We start from the raw sequence: 22,648 nt of genomic DNA, 5'->3' as shown, positions 1-22,648 counted from the left end.
TAGTGGTGATCCAACTGTAGTGAAAAGAGACCAAAGGGAAGGGAGTGAACACAAGAGTGATTGACAGCGCATCCTCTGGACTCTGATTGGTTGTTTATCCAGCAGTTTATTTCCACTGTTAGTATTAGGAGAAGATGATGAACTTTGTTTTTTTCCCCCAGATTATACTGTCACAACAATAATAATTTTAACAAATATGTAAAAAAATATTTTAATTAAAGTTATATAGTGCAAATTCAGTCTAAACCTGTGACAACTACTATAAACTTTAGATTGTTTTTGAGACCTTTTGGCCTACCTCATTCTGTTACCTGGGTTCCAATGAAGTGATTATTATTTCTACCAGTCAGAGTGATAAATTAGTTTTTGTTCATTTTTTCCCCCTTAAATAAGTAAAATAGTACTTTGTCCCTCCTTTCCTGGGTCTTGGACGCGTCAGGCCCGAAACGTCTCAACTGGCTCCTCCTGATTTGGAGGCTCTGCTCTCGAGTTTTTAATTTCTTTACATAACTATTTAATGTCATTTATTCATGTTTTTGTGTTTCGCGGGTCTTTTCCTCAGGGAAACGTTTGAGTCGCACCCAGACCAAGGAGGCTACCGTTAGCTAGCTGCTAACATAGCCTAGCTAGTTTTCTAACGTCTCCCAGGTAAGTGCAAATAGGTCGATATTGTTAAGAATTAAAAAGATGAAGAACTTGATCTTAGCTCGTTAATTAATTCTTAGTCCCGAATTCCTGTGTCTGTGTAAGTGTGCAGAGAGAAAAGAGCAATCATACGACGTCAGACTTCAGATATTCAGAGTTTTATCCAGAGAAAATCAATCCAAGAAGAACTTTACAATAAGCCTCTCACCTAGAATATCAAAAGTCCAAGATATTACAAAACAGAGACAAAGAACTGAGTAAAAAAGACAAAAGTATAACAGAAGATGCATCCTCCGGGAAAACTCTCACTCAGCACAAAGAGATTCCAACTTCTGCTGTAAACCAAATCATTTTATAGAATGCGTAATCTCCTCATTTAAATATATGCATTAGGAGGTGTTCTTTTCCTTTGTGTGGGCTGTCTCAATGTTAATTTTATTACCTCCTGCTAAAGAGCCCCAAAAGCAGATATACGGCAAACCCTTCTCGTATCAGCCGCTGTCCAGTTTGATATATGATTGCAGCTGCAGCGCTATCTGTGCCTCAAAATGTTTCCACAAGAAAGTAGTTTGTATTTTTAACCAAGCTTGCACACAATGTAATGCTAAATAATGACTATAAGTTTGGATCTAATAAGTAACTAATTAAAAACATGCTTAAAGAAATATAGTTAATTCTAATATAGATAAAATTATTTATAAAAAGTTTTAAGATCCTAGTGAACTTTTGAACCATGCTAAGGAATTTGTTAATTGCTGGCAGACAGACTCTGTCTAAAGAGATTCTAGGCCTGTCTTTTCTGTAGAATCCTCCCTAAGAATTTATATAAGTTCAGAGATTCAGCAGTTGTTTTAGTTTGGATCTTTATCTCAATTTATGTGAATGTAGAGTGTACTTTAACTTTCTATGGTATATTTCATATGTATCAAAACTATCCTGTGCAGTATTGTGCTAATTTAAAATATTATTTCAACAATATTCATAAATTTTTGTGGAGATATAAGTCTTAAAATTATTCCATAATACCCTCTAAAAGTCTTACATTTGTTTGGGAAACATGCAGAAAGCTGTCTCCTGAAAAATGGACAAAATCACTAATAATTTTCGGGGAAACCCCAGTAGCATGAGCTAACGCTATTTATAATGAGAATGTTTATTCAGTTAGTGGGGGGGAAAAATCTCACTTCAGGAAATTGTTTTTCATAAAAAACGTTTTATTCAAACATTTAATTGGTAATGACTTCCCGTTACCCGGTGTTAAACACAATTTGACAAAGACAATATTCTTATTGTTACTCTTCAAAATGGCAGACAAGTCGGCAAAATATACGTGTTGATTTTAATCAGTCAGAAAATGGCAAAGATAGGTTATTTTGTCTCAAGGAAAAAAATTAAAGTTAGAAATAACTTAAAATGAGACAAAAAAAAATTACCCAATTTTATCCCACTACCAGGCACGTGAGTTGAAGGAATGAGGATAGCTGTGATAGGAAAGATCTTCTGTAGCAGTCTGTATTACAGTGCATTTGAAGAAGCCTCTGACTGAAGACACTCAGTTTTTCTATGACATGATGAGGGTTTACATAGTGAGGAAAACGTGAGTTAAAATGTGAACTAGAAGCATGTTCTCCTTGTGCATGGATGAGTTTTTTCCCTCCTCTAGAAAATTAATTTCAGATGTCAGAAATTAAGCGATTGTAGAGACGCTGTTAAGGAAGACGGTTACTTTTCTTCCCATATGATTTCCACTCATGAAAACTCACAATAGCTTTGTGGAGCGTACAAAGGAAGCATCGAAAATGATGCTGACATTCTAGACTTCAGACTTACTGCAGGGCTGACACTGGGAGCATAAATCTGTATTTCCTTCCAGTCCCAGGATGTCAGAACTTCAATTAAAACCAAACCAAGAAGTTTATGAAAGTCTTTGATTCTCTCTTCATCTACCCTCCGTCTCTCACTGCTTCCTCCTCTTGTATCTGATGACGGGGTTATGCGGGGTGTGAATCATCGTTGTGTAGTTGATTGAGGGGAAATATCCATCCACCAGTTCAAACTCGTACATGCGCAGCAACGTGGACCAGATGGTTTTGATCTGGACGTAGGCGAAGTTCTCCCCAATGCAGCGGTGGCGACCTGAAGATGGTAGAGGATGGCAAGGGTTACACAAAGTGTTGCAAGTTATCGATTAATGAGTTAATCTAAAGTTAACTAAATATTCATTTGTGAGCAGCCATTTTCTTAAATATTTGAGTTTATTCATAAAAGTTTCAAAATGGCTTTCCACAATGTAAAGGGCTATACTTTTCATTTTAATCAAATAAACCATTAATTGATAATTTATTGTAAGTAGATTAATTGTTATGCAGACTCAGAGGAGTAGTGGTTTAAAAGTCATCACTGTGGTTCCTCTTACCGGCGCCAAATGGGATGTAGGCGAACTTGTCGGCAGTGTCGTTGAGGTACCGCTCTGGCCGGAACTCCATCCTGTCCATCCAGGTGTCGCGCAGGCGGTGGTTGACGGTTGGGGAGACGCAGACCTGGTGGCCGACGGGGATGGTGTATCCTGCAGCAGTCTAAACAGACATGTGGACACTTGTTTTGGCATTAATGTTCCTTAAACAGGATTTGGAAGTAATGAAAGCATGTAGAGACAGAAGTATAGGTGATCTATAAGTGCTGGATTCACCTGAGGTGTGCGAGCCATCCTCATCATGGTCATTATAGGTGGCCGGAGCCTCAGTGTCTCCTTCAGGCAGCGCTCCAACAAGTTCAGATCCTTCAGCTGAAAAACAGTAACATTGGAGACCGGTCCAATTAAAGTTATTTCTGGCAGGTCTTATATGAATCGAATATGGATGTCGTTAATAAAACCGAGTCGTTACTAATTGGCTCTGACCTGATCAAAGTCGAGCGGAGGCAGATCTTCTCCACACACGGCCTTCTGCTCGGCGTAGCAGTGATCCTGCAGAGCTTTGTCCCGGGCCAAGAAGAACCCCAACCAGGCGCTGGTGGTAGACGATGTGTGCTGACCCGCCAGGAGGAGACCAATCAGCATCCCTGCAATTTCATCATCGGTCAGCGGCCGACCATCTCTGCAAAGTGAAATTAGTTTAGTCCAAATGTTCTGTTTTGGTATTTTAAGATAAACTGTCTGTAGGTATAATGGTATCTCACTTGTATGTAGCATCGATGAGAGTCTGCAGGATGTCGTCGGTTGTCTCTCCAGATTTTCTCCGCTTTTCAATCACCTTGTAGAAGATGTTCTTGATCTCTCTATGAGCTCTGTCTCGTTTCCTAAAACAAAAAATAATTACCAAGCAGGATTTAGGCGTCTCTCGGTCATTTTAGACAAGTACCTCAGTGGCAGATTAAACACTAAACGTGCAGCTAACCCTTACTACCTGAAGCTTGGGAGAGGAACCCAGGTGGGCAGAAGCCAAGCGGCGTGGCTGAACCCCCCGTCCAAGTCGGTGTAGAGCTGAGCCACTTGTTCATTCAACATGCTGCGGATCTCCTTCCCATGGAGGCATGAGCTGGCGGTCAGGATGATCAGCTCCGAAAACGCCTCAAACAGATCTGATGCATGAAAAGAATTTAAAGGGTTAAAACTCGTTGGGTCTTATTCATTTTCTGCAATTCCAACTCAGGCATATCTATCAAATTTGGGCTTGAATTATCCAACTATAAAGCACAGACTCCTGGAGAACAATTTGTGAATTTTGGTACATTAACTGTGAAAATTCAAACAGCAATTTCAATGGTTTGCTTTTAAGATCATAGGTGCCTTTTAAGCCATGATCTAGTGACAAAATAAAATCAGCCAGTAAAGCAATAACCAAAATAATTGAACTTTAAAGAGGCAGTTTATGGAAATTTTAAAGAGTTTCTCTAGGTTAATTAAATAATTTTAATTCTGTTTTTGTCAGATAAGGTTTGCCATTTTGCAGATGACACCATTGTTTCTTTACTCAACTCCATTTTGTGGCATGTCATTTCATTGTAGACCATACATCTTGTTAAAAATTCAGATTATATTTTCAATATATTTGCACCCAATGCACATATGTATAATAAGACTTCAAACAGCAAAGCAGCTTACTTCTCTCTCCACTGTCTCCCCATCTCCTGAAATAATCAACGGTTTCTGTCTCAATTAACTTCACATGCTCTTTAAAATGAGCAATGTTCAGTCCAGTTTTCAGCATCTTTTTCTGCTCCAGAAAAATCTGCAACAGCACAAAAGAGTCATTAAATCTAAACTCTGATTTCATGTTGACCTCTAAATCACTTGATGTAATCTCACAGGGTTCGGGACGTCGTATGCTACTCCTTTCCCGAACACTGGGGTCGTCAGTTTGGAGTAGACGTCTTCTGCGTTCAGGTCTTCATTCTTGCTGTTGAACATAAGGGTGGCCGCGTCACTGCCCAGCAAGTAAGTGAAAGTTTTCCCCACCATGGTGAAGCTAAACACGGGACCATACTAGAGGGAGTGAAACAAAACTCAGTAAATGAATGAAAATTCTAATAGAAAACTGAAGTAATGGTTGATTTATTATAATGTTTTGGCTGAAACTCAGGCTTTTGGTTGGACCAAAGTACCGTAAAAGCAGGTTTGCTTGTTACAACTATATTGCTTGTTACAACTATATTATTAATGCCTTTGGCAGAAAACAACAACGTTCTGCCATAAAATTGAGATAAAACTGATTTCAAAAGTCTCCTAAATAAGCAATGATGTCCAACTGAAAATGGCACATCATGAGGAAAAGTGAGCTACATTATTTAATTTCCATTTCTTTTGGTTTATACATCACATAAAATCTCAACAAAAGCATTTAAATTTGAAGTTGTAACGCAAATTAAATATTTGACTCTGCATTGCCTCAAAGTTGACACGTTTCTTACTTAAATATCTATAGTTTGGACGTACAGACAATGATGTTGGATCAATACTTACTTTTTCATAAGCATTTTCCAGGAATTCAATTGGACTTTTTCCAAAAGCAATGGCATGCCCAAGGAATGGGATGCTGGAGGGGATGTGTGGGGGATATTTCTGTAACAACAAAACATCAATTATAGTTAATATAAACCTGATTTTTTTTTTTTTTTACAGTTAAAACAGTTAATATTTAGCACAACTGCATATTACCGCGTCTTTGTCTTCAGCCTCCTTGAGCAGCCTTTTGGAGACATAACCCAAAGTCAGAGTGAACAGAGACGCAGCCAGAACCAGGGAGGTCAGGTTCTCGTTCATTTTACCCACTGTGTCCCCGAGCAGCGCGGAGCTCAGCTGGTAAAACTGCTTCGACATTTTCAGGCCCTCAACAACCACAGCGCAGAAAAGTTTCCTTCTCTCTCCGGCAGCTGAAGCACAAAGAGCCAGAGGGGCGTCCGACCGCGGAGTCTTATCCCTGTTCAGCTGGTCTGATGGTCTTCGCAGTATGGACCGTTGCTACCTGTCACTTCCAGTTCCGCCCCCGCCTGACCTTTTACGGGTTTTGATTGGCTGCCGGACACGTGTCAGTCAAGCAGCTGCGATTGTGATTGGTTGTTGGTACCTGAAGCGATGTCTTGCTATATGATGTCATGGCAGCGTCCGTTCGATGGAGTTGATTGACTTTTTGATCACTTTTCTTTAATAAAAGTGTATTCGGTTGATAGAAAACACGTCAGTGTCGCTTTTAGTTCGGGCTGATTCTGCCGAACCTCAGAACTGACCGTATCTTCCTGAAACGAGTCTTGTTTAATGAACTCGTCACCGGCCAAGTTAATGAGTAATCTGCCTGCTGCTGTGGACGTGATTTTACTGGTGTTTAAAAAAAACATTTGCAAAATTTAATTAAAGAAAAAAAAAAAGACAGTAAGGCATTCTTTAAACAACCAGTGTCAATCATATCCACAGTCGGCAAGTTTTTAGATGTATTTAGCTAACAAACTAGTTAAAGTCCATCAAAAATGTATCTACGACATAAAAACATAACATGTTTGTGCATAGTGGAATAGTGGGATTTTCTTGTTTTTACTGCAATACATTTATTCACATTTATTTACTCCTAAGGGGTCAGTGATGTTTTTTATATTATGTAGAGTCTTCTATTGACTTTGGTTAAACACAGATTACAGACAAATCTTCATATATCTGTTTATTAAAGCAAACATTAAATAATAAACCATATTTACGTAGATCCAAACGCTGGACTCATAATACACAAAGGCATGTCAGGACACGTAGAAGTCTGATTGTTGTACAAATTAAGGCTGTTGTGGAGAGTCTTTGTCCAGAACTATTGTAGTCAGATGATGAAGGTCAGTAGCAAGGATGTGCTTTCAGGTCTTTGGCAGATCTGGTTTCCGGAAATGTCCTCAGCCGTAGGCGTATTTATCCGTAGGGCCTTTATCAGTGTGAGTCATGTGTCCACTAAGTTTCATTAAAAGCTTCACAATTAGGCCCGCCTAGAAAAACACAAGGAACAAAAGGAAATCACTTTAAAGATAAAACTTTTCATCCTTCGCTTCGACTGGCATTTCAGGCTAAGGTTTTATCTGTTCTCTGAGCGGAGAACTCTAAAAAGTTGCACATCCAAAGTAAATTCGAAGGACGTTCAGATAAAATTTGAGCTGAAGTCAAAGCAAACAAACCACATGTTCCTGAAGACGACTCCAACGCCTGAAACCTGAACCCAGCTGAATCTCTAGATGCTCTGGAGCCGTTACCTGTTTCGTGTGCACGATGAAGTTCATTTTGTTGTCCCCGCTGTGGATCTGGAAGTACTGGTCAGCATGTCCGAGCTGCCACATGAACGTGCCATACTCCAAGCTGATGAGAAGGACCTGCGACAGAAAGAAAGAAGAAATTTATTGATTTTTTTTATCCAGTCAGTCATCAAATAACACTACAACAGTTTAAACAGCTTGACAGAAAATGTAAAGTCAGAGACACAAGGCTTTTATTGATGCCTGTCCTACACATCAAATTGAACTAAATCACTCCTCATAATCACTGCAATGTATTAAAATATATATACATAATTTTCTTATGGAAGTTACTCAGTCCAAAACAAAAAAATAATCAAATACAATAAAACAATTTAAAGTTATTTACACTTATAACCCTAACGCCCATGTTTGCTTTAGAAAAATACCTCTTTTTTTAGCTTGTTTTTTACATTTGAAACCATGTTGCAAATCATATTTGGATTCATATAATGTGAATATTTTTTGCACTACAAAAAATAGTTTACAGACAACATTTACAGAGAAGCAGCAACAAATGTGCACAAAATGTTTGGCTAAAGTGCACTGTTTTTGGTACCTTTGTCTCCATGTTCATGAGGTGCAGGCCCTTGGTGTTGACCCCGACGTACACTCGGATGACCTTGTGGTTGCTCGCGCTGGCCTTGGTGTAGACCTGGCCAGTGAAGAAAGCTGCTCCGTAGGTTGGGATATCCCAGCAGTTTTGTAAGAAGAGTCTCTGCAGGTGGTGCATCTCTTTGCTCACTCCCTCGCTGGTGCTCAGAGCCTGGTGGAGAACGATGGAGGGTTCAGCTTCGGGGAGGATTTTACGACTGACCCGAAATAATAAAAAAATAAAAATGTACTTTGTATTCATGCAGAATCCTGTTGGTCCAGTGGTACGCTTTGCTTTTCACCTTTAATATCGGCACGATTGACTTCAAGTTTTCCTCGCTGTTCAAGTAAACAAATTAGAGACGTTGCTTCAATAGCTGAACTTTAAATACCAGAGAAACACTGGATAATCATATGGAGTGGCTATAAGATGTGAAATCAGTCCTACTTGAGAAAGCCCTGCTTGTGCTTCTTGCTCTCATAGTTGCCATAGATGATCTGCAGAAGGAGGCTTGCCAGAGTAATCAGTTTACTGTCCGGGGCGGGAAAGTAGCCCTTCAGCAGGCAATGACGGGCCTCATCAAACAGGATGAGGATGGCCAGCGGATCTTCCACCTGATGTAAAACAGTGGCAGGTAAGGAACATTTACAGACAAGCAGCAACAAATGTGCACAAAATGTTTGGCTAATGTTAAAAAAACATTTATTTATTTTTTTTGCAATTACAGCGTTTCCATTACATAAGAAATTAAATTAAAATCACACATGAAAAAACTTGGTCACACAATAAGTCATTAAAGGGCATGAGAGCGATGGATGTAAATATTTCGACATTGGAGTAACAAACCCCCTGGACTTGTGAAAGACTATGTATATATGTGGCATTTTGGGGTACACTGTAAGAGTTTTGGATTCAACTTTTCAATGATAAATTTGACTTTTAGTGAACCTCTGGTGATGAACTGCATTTACAGAAATACAAATAAGCATGTTGCTGCATGGCGTTTCAAACCTGTGTTTTTGCAGTTTTGCGAAAACATAAATTTACAGCTGGAAAGCATTTATATAGGGTTATATTAGATTTTTAAAAGAGGAGAAAATTTCCACAAACCAAAACTCGGAAATTTCGACATTAAACTCTAAAATTTTGAAAGATTGAAAATTTCCACAAAAAAACCTCAAAATATTTTATATAAAATTTTCTAAAAAAAAATTTAAAAAAAACTTGGAAAGTTTTGCGTTTCAAAAGTTAATAAATTTGAGAACTTATTTTTTTCAGAAAATGTATAGCATTAGCATAAAATTTCATTGTTTTTGTTGCAAATATTCAACTTTTGGAGTTCAAAATTTTCCTTTTTTCTTTTAAGAAGGCCCGTAAAAACCACGTCATCCTAGTTTCAGTTTTTTCAATTAATATATCTAAGCAAATTTGTTTTTCATAATTCCAATTTTTCGAGTTTTATGGTCAGTGGAAATGCAGCTTCCGACTATCAAAGTAAAGACTGTAAACAGTAAGTTTAATTCAAACTCTGTCGTACCTTCTTCTCTATTTCAAGAGGCAGTCGTACGTCTCTGCGAAGGAAGAGTTGCGGACTTTCCCTCTGAGGATCCAGGACCGTCAAATCCGTCACAATCTCCGTCCAGATCCGCAGATGCTGCAGAGGTTTGTGGTACGGCTTCAGCTGCAGGTCTGACACACAAACACACACAAATCGTTCTGTTATCTGTTCCTGACAACACTTAACACGAATTTAACACGTTGATTTCAAATAAATAAATACACAGATTTTAAAACATTAACAAATGAAACCCAATTGATTGCATTTTCTTTTATTTTAAACAAAAGTCCCAACCTTTGTATTGTGTTTCTGGAACACCCGTAAATCTGACGCACAAGCGGAAACAACCACAATGGACGACAGGGAGTTAATTTTTGTGTCAAAAACAATCTTATATAAGATGCTAGAAAATAATATTGTTTGGTGTAAGTTGAGAAAATAAAGAGTTGGTCGTCACTGAAGTTATTCAAGCTAAAGATAGCAGCTCAATGCGAGCAGTATAGATACCTCCAATGCTAATGTTAGCGGCCAAATTCCTAAAAAAGTACTTTTTCACAGAAGTTGTACATATGTGATTGGAAACTACTGAAATTTGAATGGGAATAAAATCACTTCGCACCAGTAAGATGGATGAATAACAGATTAAAAATAATAAATACATTAGTTGTTGAGCTCATTTGCTTATTCATTCAATAATTTAGCAGCAAAAAGGTTTTCAAATAAAATTACATTAAAATTAATTACAGACCCCCACAATTAACTCAATTAAAACTTTTAGCCCCACCAGTATTAAAAACATTCAAACGTTCAAAGGATTGCATTTTTAATATACATTTCAAATCATCCAAGAGAAAACTATACATATTACATAGTGGCTATTAAAAGACGAAGGATGTGACTCACGGAGGTTTTCTGAGCAGATCCAAATGGTGAAGTACTGCTGGGTCTCCTGGGAAAGCCGCATGCCCTCCATTATCTGCTGCACAGTTGTGTTGTTGCCGTGTTTCAGCTCCACAGAGCGATAGGAGCCGTCCATGCGATATATCCGCACCTTTTCATACTGAAAAACACAAATAAGCAGTAAAACTTGTGGGTTAGCTTGAGACCGTTTTTGAATAAACAGCACCATCTAGTGGTTAAAACTGCTAAATTTCTTTACATTTTCAACCATGTAGATTTTAGACTGGCTTGAAAACGTATTCATACTCCTCAAACCTCAAAAGTTGAAAAAGTATGTAAATTATTCTGTAGTATTTGCACCTCTTAAACTGATATATTCCTCAAAAAAGAAAAAAACTCACTGGTTTGCTGTTAGCTTGCTGCAGAAGTTGTATTGTTTCCTCCCACTCATTCTGTTTGTTCTCCTCACACACCTGGAGTGGCGATCTCTTCTGCTGGTCCTCTATGTGCTGGGGTCAGAAAAGTCACCATAAGAATCGACTTTAAGACAAAAACAATAGCAGAAGGAACCACAGTTTCTGGTTTTCCTACCCGGTCGATCTCCGGGTGCTGCAGGAGGAGCTTCACTATCTCAGCATGGCCTCCTCTGGCTGCAAAGTGCAGCGGTGAGCTGAGCTGCCCGTTCAGCAGGTTGGGGTTGCATTTTCCTTTCTCCAGCAATATTTTTGTTGACTCCACTTTACCGTGCCTTAAATAAATCAAATGTATGTCAAAGAGGAGTGCAACAATTGCAGTTTTCTGGCCGATTACGGATCTTTTAAAAAGCTTTACCTGCCGATTCCAATTTTGGCCGATACCAATGTTTTGTCTGAAATGTTACTAAATAAAGCACGAAAGTTGTTGACTTGGCAAAAGTGGTTCAAGAACAAAATAATAATTTAACAAAAACATCCCACAATTTCAAAAACGTTACTTAAAATAAAATTATATATTTTTTAGCATTTTCTTTTCTCTTGTGAAGAAGTCTACAAGTGTCCAAAAAAGCGCTATATAAATTTGATGGATTATGATTATCATTATTCCAATTATACAGATAAATAAGTAATTCTACTATCAGTACTTATACATATTCGTAATATATTGAAACACATCATGTTATGCTCACATTAAATACTAAAACACAAAATACAATGAAAGTAAAAACAGCAAAACTGCATTTTCTGGCATTTAGTAAATGGAAATAATTTTAGTGATTGACCCAAAACAAGAAGTTTTCAGTCTAAGACGCTATACGACGCTGGAGGCTTGACCCACCAGCAGGCGTAGTGTATGGGGGCCCAGTGGTCGCTGTCCAGCTGCTTGACTGAGAAGCCGCTGTCAAGGAGCTTGGAAAGCAGCTCTGTGTCTCCTTCACAGGCGCTGCGGTGCAGAGGAAAGTCGTCTACCCACTGGTGATCCCTGTGGAAATGAAAACAATTCCTCAGGTTTGAGCTGGAAAGATAAATCTGATGGTAAATCACAGCTGCAATTAAAAGATTATTTAGTAATTGATTATCCTGATGATTAAATGATTTATCTGATGCAAAAATTTGCACATTTTGTAGGTTTTTTTACTTGAACCACTTATGTCTTATTTACACAATACTAGAAATGCATAAAAATGTGCAAATAAACAATTCAAACTCTTTTTAATAAGAAAATAAACATCTGACTGATCATTTGTAGCAAATGATGCATTTGCAGTTAAAAACATACTTCTAACATCAACATGTGAAAAGCTCAACTCTTTCTGCAACAAAACAGTGTTGAGGTGATCCGTTTATTTTTTGGATTCACCAATTAATAGATGTCCTTAATTTAATATATTATTTATTACATAATTTGATCCGGTAGAAACTAAAACTATGCCACTTAAGGAGTTTTACATAGAACAGACTTATAAACTGATTTTTTTTTTTTACATTAAATGCAAATGTCTCTATTCCTCTTGCTATTTTGGCTTAATTACTGCCTTGATTGTCCCTTTTTTGAGTCTGGATTAATCAGTGACTACTTCAATAATAATCATGATTAATCATTTGAACGATAAACGTTATTGTTGTTTATGTCAGAATTAAAGCCTCACTTGTCTTCCCCCACGCAGTTATGCTGCCATTTATCCCTCTTGGGGATTTGGATCTTGGAATAGTCCGGTGCTCCGAGACCAAAGTAAGGGTTAATGATAACTTTATCCACCTGGAACAAGAGAGAGATCATCATGGTTCCAACAGAAAGAGAAGCTGCGATGAAAACAGTATCTGGTTTCTGAGAAATGAGCTCTCTGACCCGGTTAGTGTACTGCAGGTCCGAGCCAAACAGAGGATTCAGGATGCACATGTCCGCTTTCTCCAGTGACATCATCTTGCTCTTGATCTCCAGAGCGGTGTAGCCCATGTGCAGACCCTCGTCACTCAGTTTCCCCTCGCTGCTGTAGGCCGGGTTGTTCACGTTGGTTTTGACTCGCTCAACAGGAGCCGGCCTGAAAAGGGCGGGGATGGCGTGGGGGACGGTGTGCTGCTCCGCTAACCATCTGCAGTGGTGGAAAAAAAACAGAAAAACTCAAGCCTGATCTACTCATCCCAACACAGCCAGCAGGATAATAAGGAAGTGTCCTCACTTATCTAAAGCCAGGAGCATCTTGGATGTGATGGAGCAGAAGTGAGGGCTGGTCTCACTGCACACACGCATGATGTCCTGGAAACAGTAGAAGCTGGGGCTCCCAGAGACGTGGATGGGTTTGCTGTTATCTGTGCAGGAAGACTCATTAATACAACTACAGCGTCATCCACAAGTATCAACACTTCTCTAAATCATTCACATTGAGAGCCACAAATTTGGTCTTCATGGAAGTGAAAACAAAGAAAGCATACAAGTTAAATGTTATTATTGTTCATGTAAGAATTCAGGATTTCCCTCAGTGTATTATAAGCCTGGCAGCCTACTTGTGCCCCCACCAGGCTTGGCATTGTTAATTTATCAGTTGTTTTTTTTAATGATTGATATAACAGTTGGTGCTTAGGTTTTAATCTTCCAGTCTTCCAAAAATCCATAAATATCAAATGATATTTTAAAATTTCTTGTGAATGATTCCTGTAGCGCCTGAGTACCACGGCATAGTTTAAGCTTCATCCGGTTCAAATTCTGTGAAATAGACCTCAAATTAAGCACCTTTTGCTGTCCAGCTATTATTAAATCCCAAAACCAGTCGACAGATCAACCCTACACTGTACTGACTGAGAGACTTTGCAAAACTGGTAAAAACTTATCCCAAAAAAACATTCTTATTCCACATCACAATCAAGCACTACTTTGTGTTGGTCTGTCACACAAAACATGACAAAATGTGAAAAATAAAAAACAGTGAAACCATTTTAAACTCACCTTTAACGCTGACTGGCACCACAAACAGAGAAGCTTCTTTCTCTTCATTGTCTCCTTCAAGGATAAATTTCTTCATGTGCACCACACGCTTTCCTGCAAAGTAAAACTCTTGAGTTCTCAGGTTGTCAGACAATGAGTTTGTGCGAGCCAGTCTCATCCTCACCTATGAAGCTTTGGTTATTGGAGATTGGTTTTATAGTTTCGTCAACATAATCCAATATGGATTTAGATTTGTCTCCTAGCTTAATTTTTGTCACCAGAAGGACTTTCTTCCGCTTCTTCTCCTTCCCCTCCAAAGGCACTTCTTTCAACAGGATCTTCACAAGCCAAAGGGAAAAAAGACTGAATTATTAAACAAATCCTAGAAATATTTAATTCTAGCTCGGCATACCTCATAAGCTTTGGCCCTGTATTCCTTTGAAGTCAGGCTGACTTGGTTCTTTGGACGAATGACGGCAACATAGACGTCTTCTGAGCTGTCCTCGTTGCCCATTGTGCCGTCTTTTCCTCAGGCGCAGGTTACTGTCCAACAGGGAGGCCAGATACCGAGTAGAGGCATGTCTAAAACAACAGAAAGCATCAAAGCTGCTTTTTCTCATGCAACACCTAGAAAAATATATTATTTTTTTAGATATACATTTCAATCATAAATGTAAACAGGGTTTCCCCCAGAAAACTTACTAAGCCCAGTGCTCTGAGCTCAAGAGCAGTCATTCATCCAGCCAGCCGCCATGTTTTTAAGTACGAAAGACGTTTAAAGTTGACAGCAAATTTTAAAATATCACCTGATAGTTATGCGTTACTAGAAGACTGGAAGATTAATACCTAAACACCAACTATAAAGCCGTAAAAAAGGCAATGATTACAAAAGACCCCTAAAATAAATAACAAACCTAAGCCAGGTGGAGGCTCAAGTGAAGCCTGGTGGCCTGCCAGGCTTATAATCCACTTTGTAAACATTACATAAGATTTACCCTTGGGCACAACTATTATTTCAGTAATTGAATATTCTGATGATGAATGAGATTCAAACAAATGGGACACTATATATTTTTTATTTAACCATTTAAGGCTTTTTAGTACAATATTAGAAACATACAACTCAATCAAATAATTAAATTTCTTTCAATTAAAAAAATAACATTTTATTTCTTACTCAGCATTCCTCTAGTGAATCTGAAAAATGTTTATGCAAAAGGTATATATTTTCCATTTTGTCCATTTTTTTATTATTATTTTACATGTTTTTTTTCCCAGCAAATCGACATTTTTAGTCTGAATACTCCAGTTGACAATTAATCAGATTAATAAATTAGTTGACGATTATTTCAATAATGGAGTAATCACAATATATCCAATTAACTGTTTCATTCTAACTTTAAGTAAATGCTGAATTCAATCCATGTACATTCACATCAAAAAATAAATATATTATCATGTTTCTACTCAAAATCTTGTTTCTATTTCCTTCTCTTCAGAAATGTTTTTATAACATTTCTCAACTTTTGAATTTATGCTCAAACAATTCCACTTTTTTCTAGATGTGATTTTTAAGATACTTTTGTTTTCATACTTATAATAATTATGTATTTTGGTTTTCTTGACTTTTGTTGTCCAATTTACACAGAAAGATAGAGATTAAAATTTTTGTAGCTTTACTCAAAACAGGAAGAAGCTGTATACATGATAAAAACTAACAATAAAATTAAACAAATTAACTTGAATATTGTTTTTTAGGTCATAAAGCTCAAATTAAAAACCTCTAGAAACAAGCCATTATTTATCAGGGGTTCATTACTAATTTTTGCACAAATTTGGAAAAATATAACAACAACAAAAAAGCAGATTGAGTTATTGCTTAGCTTATTTACTTTAATGTATTAAACATATTTCAAGCAGTCACATGGAGTCAAATGCAGTAATCAATATCAACCACAACAAAGTCGTTGAGGCTTTTATCGACCTAAAAACTACTTCAGATTTTGTCAAACTTCCTTAAAGTTTACATTGTAAACCAATAGAATTCCTGTAATTGTTATTTATTTAGTAATACATTAATATTCAAGGGATGAAAATAACCAACATCTCACAAAGCGACTTGAGTTCAAAGGAAGGTCACGCCCCGGAAATCAAACTGTTAACTTCAAACTGTTTTGTTTTGTTTTCATAAACTATAATATATATCCTATTCTTGAACGCACGCTCTCCTGTCAGGTGTAGCGTGTTTACATATGTTTTCTCGTCAGGACCAAATAAAGTGCAGTTGCTCCATCAGCTTGTTGTTTAGCAGAGGGTGCTACCCCGTTTTCCGCTCCACAATCAGCTGAAACTCACCGAGTCCGCTCCTGAAACGGACCGAGCTTCTCTTCCGCTCGGCTCCCCCGGTGGCTTTCTGCGGCTTTGACACGCAAGTCGGGGCCAGAAAGTTTCTCCAGGTCACCGACCGGAGAGAGCGGAGTTTCTGGGGGACCTTGAAGCAGTCGTAGGCCTTTTCAGTCAGGGCAGGGTTGCAGACACAAACAGAGGAATCACGTTACGTTTCAATGAGGCGGGCGGCGGCAGCTGCTGCTGCAGCACAACAGCGACCTCTGGTGCTGAGGTAGAGCAGGTGCAGCAGGGTGACGCGTTCTTATGTTTTTACCCGAAAACCACCACAAATTACTAGCAAAATCGGTCAAACTCAAGCTTAATCTAAACCAAATAGATAAAAACGAAATTTCCATAACATTTATTTTAAGCATAAATAATGCACTAAAACATTACAAACATATTGGGGCGATCATTGTTCTCATCGTCATTAGTGTTGTGTTGTTTCCTCTCAACAGCTAAAATAAGCTCATACTAACCTGTTGCTAGTTAGCTTACCACGGTTACTAGGCAACCATCGAACGTCTTGGAAAAACACAAAACAGGAAGTAAACTAGCTTTATCTGAAAATGAGTATGTGGTAAATTAATAAATATACACAAAACAAGCAACTGCAATTTCTTTTTTAAAGTGGAAGCCTTGCTTATTAAGTTAGATTCCAGCACATTAATAAAAGTGATCAATGGAGGATTTATGCTGTCAGTGTTAATCTATGAAGAGTAAAAAGAGTCAAAGGTGTAGTATATTGCACAATTAGCTCTTGAAATCTATTGCTACATTTTTTACATTTTGTTCTATTCTTTTTTTAGAGTAATTTTTTTAGAAGCCCTATAGCCCAAAGGAAAATGAAACATCTTAACTCATATCATCCAAGTATCTTCAGTCACTGTGGATATTGTTAGGAAGGATCTCCAGTAGCAGTCAGTTTGGCAAGACATTTTAAGAGGCCTCTGACTGAAGATTGTTGCTGCAGAGCAGTCTCAGGAGTGTCATTAAATGCCAACAGCTCAGTTTACGCACAGCAGAGACAATATTTGATACAAACTCATGAATGACACTATGAGTTGTGGACAACCTCTGCTAATCAACCTCATTTGCTTTGCTGCTTCTCTTTAATACTAGACTACAATCTTTGGCAGTATCAAAGTAGCAATATTGCTTCTTTTTTTATTTAAATAATGGTAAACATACATTTTTATTCCAAATATTTGTGTGAATACCACGTAACAGTGTTTTTACACAAGCTCATCATACCTCAAATACCTATGGTTTAAGTTTCCCTTACACGGCAACATAAAAGTTTGACTCTAAAAAAAGCTCCGCCTAACAATAACTCATGATGACAAGTTTTTATTACTGCTGAACATCAAGCCACCCCATTTTCATTGTCACATTCAACAATGACAGAAAAATATTTCGACACCAAGAAGATGAATCATACATTTTGGTTACTCCCAAAACCAGTTTTTACTCAACCACGTTCAATAGATGGATTATGAGTCACTTTTGAGGAAATGATGTTTTTATATAACATACGGATGGATACATTTGAGTTCTATCTGCGCTTTGTTAAAAAGGAAGAGTGGCTTTAGGGAGTGAACTCTCCTTTTCAGATTAAGTGTTTTAGCCAGCTCAATCAGGCTTGCGTTTATTTTCTGTCTCCTGTATTTGACATACAGATTGTGAGCTGGAGAAAGTAATCTGGAAACAAAAATGGAGCAACTTTGACAATAATTTATTCATTAAGTTGAACAGATTGTATAAAACTTCAGCATTTATTGAGATGTGACACAAAGCAGCATACAGTTATATTGGTCATAACAAATTGAGTCGATGCGAAGCACCCATGCGCACATGTAACATGGCTTTGGTTTTTCTATAAGTGTACATATTTTTTTAAATATTACATAACTAATTATTTTTCCTGCTTAAGACTAGTCTGGATTTGCTGCCAGGATGTTCTCTGGCAGCAAATCCAGAGAACATTCTTTCTTTCTTGGTTCAGGTCGAGTTGGTTTTACACTGTTTGAGAACGTCTTCCATCTTCATCTGGATCTCAGACACCCTCTTGGCCCACTTTTCGCGCACCTCGTCTTCATCATCCTCAGTGACAGCAGTGAACCCCATCAATGCAATGAGGCCCATATGGAAGAGATGCGCAATATGAGAGCAATGGCGCTCCATGATTTCGTGGTCTCCCTTGCAGTTATCGAAGTACACATCCAGCAGAGCTCTTCCAAACACCGTTTTTACACCCATCACACCGCGATAGAACACATCCAGGCCCAGATCTGACTTGTCTCTTTCGTAAATCTTTTCAAAGGTCTCCATGTACCTCTGGGCATTGTCTGGGTCTTTCTTCACCTGGGCCACCATGCTGTTGAAGGCATTGTACTGGTGCTTGATGTACTCCTCATACTTCCCGTATGTTTCGTTCACCTCGTCGATGCGGATCTGTCTGAGGCATTGATTGTTTTTCTCGGAGATGCTCTCCAGTTTGGCGTGGATTGCCTGAAAGTCTTTGTCTAAGGCGTGGCTCTCATCATCCGCCAGGCCCTTTCTTGCCACACCAACCAGAGAAGAGACGACGCCAAAGATGGGGTCGATGGAGGAGGCAAAGGAAGACACTTTCTCCACACAGCACAAGACTTTTGCTGCGGTTTTCTTGATTTGTTGAGCATCAGCCATAACTGCAAGTCTGATTGACTCTGGAGGATAAATAGATTGAATATAATACAAAAATTATACGTCGTTCAACAATATTATTTCCCAAATGCCAAAAAAGATATTTTGTGACCTTGTACCAAACTCTGAGTTAAGACGTTTTTAAAAATCAACTCAAAGGTGTAATGTTTAGAAGTAAAATAACATAATTTTTTTTTTTTAAATCAACTGATTTTCTTCCCCAACAAAATAGTCTATCAGACATTTGGAAACAGTTTTCATCTCCATTTAAGAATTTTATTGCAATATTTACCCTAAAAAAACTAACATCAAGGCAGAATATTTTCCATCACTGTGTTTTTAAATGTAATATAATATAATTGCTTCTAGGTTGGATGATGTTTTTACCTATCTGACATTTATTCCAAACCACTAAAAAGGAATAACAATTGTCAAAGATATGGAGAATCCCATGTTAATATGTAAAGCATTTATATATAAAACCATATACGAATGTTGCTAACATACACCAGAAAGAGGCAGTGTTTTTAATGGCTCCAGTATTATTTTACACAGACTAAACTAAATTATTGGGACCTCAGCACAAATCGTGTTGTATTGGATCCCTGTCATAGTTGTGACATTAATCATCCCGCTCAGTCTTGTTCTGCTGGAAAAATAACTCAGAAACAACAGTAGGTGTGTCCCCATCTCTACTAACACAAGCCGAACTGGAAACGAGGAAAATGCCGGCAGGTTCATGACCTTCTAATCCAGGAAAGTTGTTTAGCATCCTAAAACAGCCTCTGGTAGCTGCCTGCTTCAATGTGAAACTCCAGATGCGTTTGTTCTCAAGCTCCCATTTCCTGATTTCCTGCTGCTTAACATGACTGAACCTGCCACGATCCTGTCGGTTCCCAGCTGGACCCAGCTATCACACAAAGATCCTAAAACTCCTCCCGATCAGAGATAAACAGTCAGAAAGGCCCGCCGTGTTTACTCACCAGAGATAAAACTGTTTGTGTCCCGTCCGACTACAGCCGCTGTCTGGATCTCCTTGCCACCATTTTCCACACCAGTTAGCCAAAGCCAACCCCTCATTGCCAAATAAGGGCATAAGTATCAGGAAGTGGCTGGAGGCGGACCTGTTCTGATTGGTTGAGGAGGACTTCCTTCATCTGCGTCACTGGAGTTCTAACCACAGGCTTTTTGACCTTCATTTTAGTAATTAGTTTCTCCCATCCTCATACCTGAACCGAGAAACCACACACGGAGGAAATTTGTAGTAAAGAGAAATGAAAGCAAAACATACTTATTGACACGTATTCAAATACTTTTTTTTTTTTAATCTAAGAGCTCATTAAAATTCTTCTCATACATTTTTGCTTGCTTTGTTTTCATTTTAATTACAGGATTGACGTCAGTTTTTAAAACGTGTGACAGAGCACTAGAATGAGAATAGACTAAACACTATATTTCTATAAATGGACTTTTATCTATGTAAAATAAGTCTGTGGTTTTATTTTATTTCTAACTCCATCAACACAAAGTAAGCAAAATGATAAAAATAAATTAGTTAAAATACACAAAATAAAAACAAGTCGACCACACAAAAGTTAATCTGTTGCTTAAAATCATACTTGACCTTATATTTAAATTTTTTCCCCCCTTATTTCTATTTACTTATAACAAATGCACAAAGGAATTAATGTCGTGATAAAGGTTGTTATTGCAGTACGTTGATTTAAAACAATATGTATCCCAATCCTGAGGGCTACAGAATAGCTACAGATAGCAATATACACTGTTAAGGATTACTACTTTGACTTGATGACCAGAAAAATTTTTGGTTTTGTATGTTAAATTAACCTTATGTTTATTAAAGTACAGTTCTCTGGCTAAAAGTTCAAATGTCTCAAAAATAAAACCTAAAACTGTGATAACACCAACACCTTTTTCTCAGATTGTAAGTTTACATTTAAATACAATCTTTTTCTGTTTTTGTTTGTGCCTCTTCATTATTATTTTTTCATAAGCAACACTGACTGCACTACCTTCCAGTAAAAGTTGTGAATTTTTTAAAACAAGGGTTTCTGCTTATAAGAAGAAACTAACTTTAAATATGAATATATAAAAATATGTATAAATAAACAAACAGATAATGAAACAACTGACAGTTTTTTTCCAGCAAGTAGAACAGGTTTTTCTGGAAGAAAGCCTGTCTTTTCCTACTAAAACAACTGATAGTTTGTCTACCAGTAAGTAAAGAAGAACAGGTTATTTTCCTGTAAGAAAGCCTGTCTTGTACTGTGGTTTATGTACGATACATGACATGCACACGAAAGCAAAAAGACTTGCTGGTAAGACAGCGAGGAAGAGGCCATTACACCATTTGAAACAGAAAGTCAAATTACAGTTCCCAAATACTTTTTCTAATTGTGTAGTACGGTGGTGGCAGCATCGTGTTGCGGGGTTGTTTTGCTGCACCAGGGACTGGTGAATTTAACAAAACAGATCATCATGTGGAAATACTGAAGCATTATTTTCAAAAACACATAGATACAACCAGATTAATTACAAAGTGGCTTAACGATGGCATGGCCTTCGCAAAGTTTTCATCACAGTCCAAAACAAATTCATAACACAGTTGAAAAGGTTTTGTTAGTATCTTTGGACTAAATCTAAGTCCAAAATGTGGCTGAAATCACAGAATTTCAAAGACAGTTCTACCATTTACTAAAAAATTGTTCTGACATTTTACAAACATAAGATTTTGGTAATCCTAATTTAACATAATACAGGAAAATGTTTAGTCGGATTCAATTTCTGAAAGCAAGGATGATGTCTATATTTCTATAAAATGTGTGTAAGCATGTGGTCTCAAAGAAAGTTTATATTTTTTCTGCACCGACAGGATTAGAGAACTTCCTCCAAATGTAAAGCATTCCAGCCACATCTTCATAACTAGTTTGGTTGACCAGATAAGAATAATGTTGGTTTGTTTTCAGAAATAGTAGAAATATTTACTGTACATACTTTAATTAGCCATTACATCTTCACATAAATGTATTCCTTCTACTTGTAACTAAAGTCATAGACTTTATTTACACGTGTCATTCAGAAGGAAATCAACACAGTTTTGAGAATGTCTTTGCATTTAGGTTTTGGGAAATTTTATTTTTAATTTGAGAAAGAATGTGTTCAATCAATTTATTTAATTTATTTACATTTTGGTCTTAGAAGTAGACACTTTAAAAAGTTGACACATTTGTGCAAGATTACTGTAATGTTTACTCAAAATCTTACATTTTCTTTAGTTCTTCATCCTGTAGTTTTAGTATTTAAGCCAAACTATAGGAATTTCTGCTCAGTTTGGATATGTTACCTTTTTTAGCAATTGACTAAACATGGCGTTACATAACTGCACAAGGTTATTGTGTAATATTTAAATTACTGTGATGATCTGAGATCAAAACGGGAAAGTCATGCTGACTTTTCTAGATGTCACACACACCAATCACACACTCCTTTCTGCTGTCAGTGTTTCTTCTACAACACAGTACAGTTCAGTGTAATGTGTTGTAAATTTTAATATTGTCGATATTAAAAGTTTATAAATAATTGTGCATTTAACAATGAGAATGTGAATTTTACTTGTAATTTTATGTGTGAATAATTCAGGAGTTTATTTAGTTCTTGAATATAAGAGAAACAGAAAATCATAAGATATATTACTTTTC

At 37.4% G+C, this 22,648-nt stretch overlaps 3 protein-coding genes across 4 annotated transcripts; all 3 read right to left on the bottom strand.

The window, feature by feature from the left end:
- Nucleotides 1-787: 787 nt before the first annotated feature.
- Nucleotides 788-6,156, bottom strand: LOC129375175 (lanosterol 14-alpha demethylase). Its single transcript, XM_055054088.1, has 10 exons — nt 5,801-6,156; nt 5,606-5,704; nt 4,952-5,128; nt 4,748-4,874; nt 4,050-4,224; nt 3,823-3,942; nt 3,545-3,740; nt 3,335-3,430; nt 3,062-3,221; nt 788-2,781 (listed from the first exon to the last, which is right to left on the bottom strand). The coding sequence occupies exons 1-10, from the start codon at nt 5,960-5,962 to the stop codon at nt 2,603-2,605; spliced, it is 1,491 nt and encodes a 496-aa protein (XP_054910063.1). The 5' UTR covers nt 5,963-6,156; the 3' UTR covers nt 788-2,602.
- A 625-nt stretch (nt 6,157-6,781) lies between these two features.
- On the bottom strand, nt 6,782-16,740 carry krit1 (KRIT1 ankyrin repeat containing). 2 transcript variants are annotated; one of them, XM_055054077.1, is made up of 18 exons: nt 16,724-16,740; nt 16,212-16,365; nt 14,269-14,438; nt 14,041-14,194; nt 13,878-13,970; nt 13,114-13,243; nt 12,783-13,026; nt 12,583-12,692; nt 11,772-11,915; nt 11,049-11,205; nt 10,859-10,966; nt 10,461-10,617; nt 9,537-9,688; nt 8,447-8,613; nt 8,250-8,337; nt 7,964-8,170; nt 7,366-7,482; nt 6,782-7,104 (listed from the first exon to the last, which is right to left on the bottom strand). In XM_055054077.1, exons 3-18 carry the CDS (start codon nt 14,368-14,370, stop codon nt 7,015-7,017), a joined length of 2,220 nt encoding a protein of 739 aa, XP_054910052.1. In that variant the 5' UTR covers nt 14,371-14,438; nt 16,212-16,365; nt 16,724-16,740; the 3' UTR covers nt 6,782-7,014. The 2 variants fall into 2 exon arrangements, with proteins under 2 accessions (XP_054910052.1, XP_054910051.1); XM_055054076.1 differs by lacking the exon at nt 16,724-16,740 and having other exon boundaries at nt 16,212-16,462.
- A 1,218-nt stretch (nt 16,741-17,958) lies between these two features.
- rpz2 (rapunzel 2) lies at nt 17,959-20,013 on the bottom strand. The gene is made up of 2 exons (XM_055054096.1): nt 19,913-20,013; nt 17,959-18,952 (listed from the first exon to the last, which is right to left on the bottom strand). The coding sequence occupies exons 1-2, from the start codon at nt 20,007-20,009 to the stop codon at nt 18,246-18,248; spliced, it is 804 nt and encodes a 267-aa protein (XP_054910071.1). The 5' UTR covers nt 20,010-20,013; the 3' UTR covers nt 17,959-18,245.
- Nucleotides 20,014-22,648: the final 2,635 nt, after the last annotated feature.

Source organism: Poeciliopsis prolifica, unplaced genomic scaffold (genome assembly GCF_027474105.1).
Source record: "Poeciliopsis prolifica strain line A6 unplaced genomic scaffold, Auburn_PproV2 SCAFFOLD038, whole genome shotgun sequence".
In the NCBI taxonomy this organism is placed as follows: Eukaryota; Metazoa; Chordata; class Actinopteri; order Cyprinodontiformes; family Poeciliidae; genus Poeciliopsis; species Poeciliopsis prolifica.
This window is presented reverse-complemented; position numbering and strand designations above follow the sequence as displayed.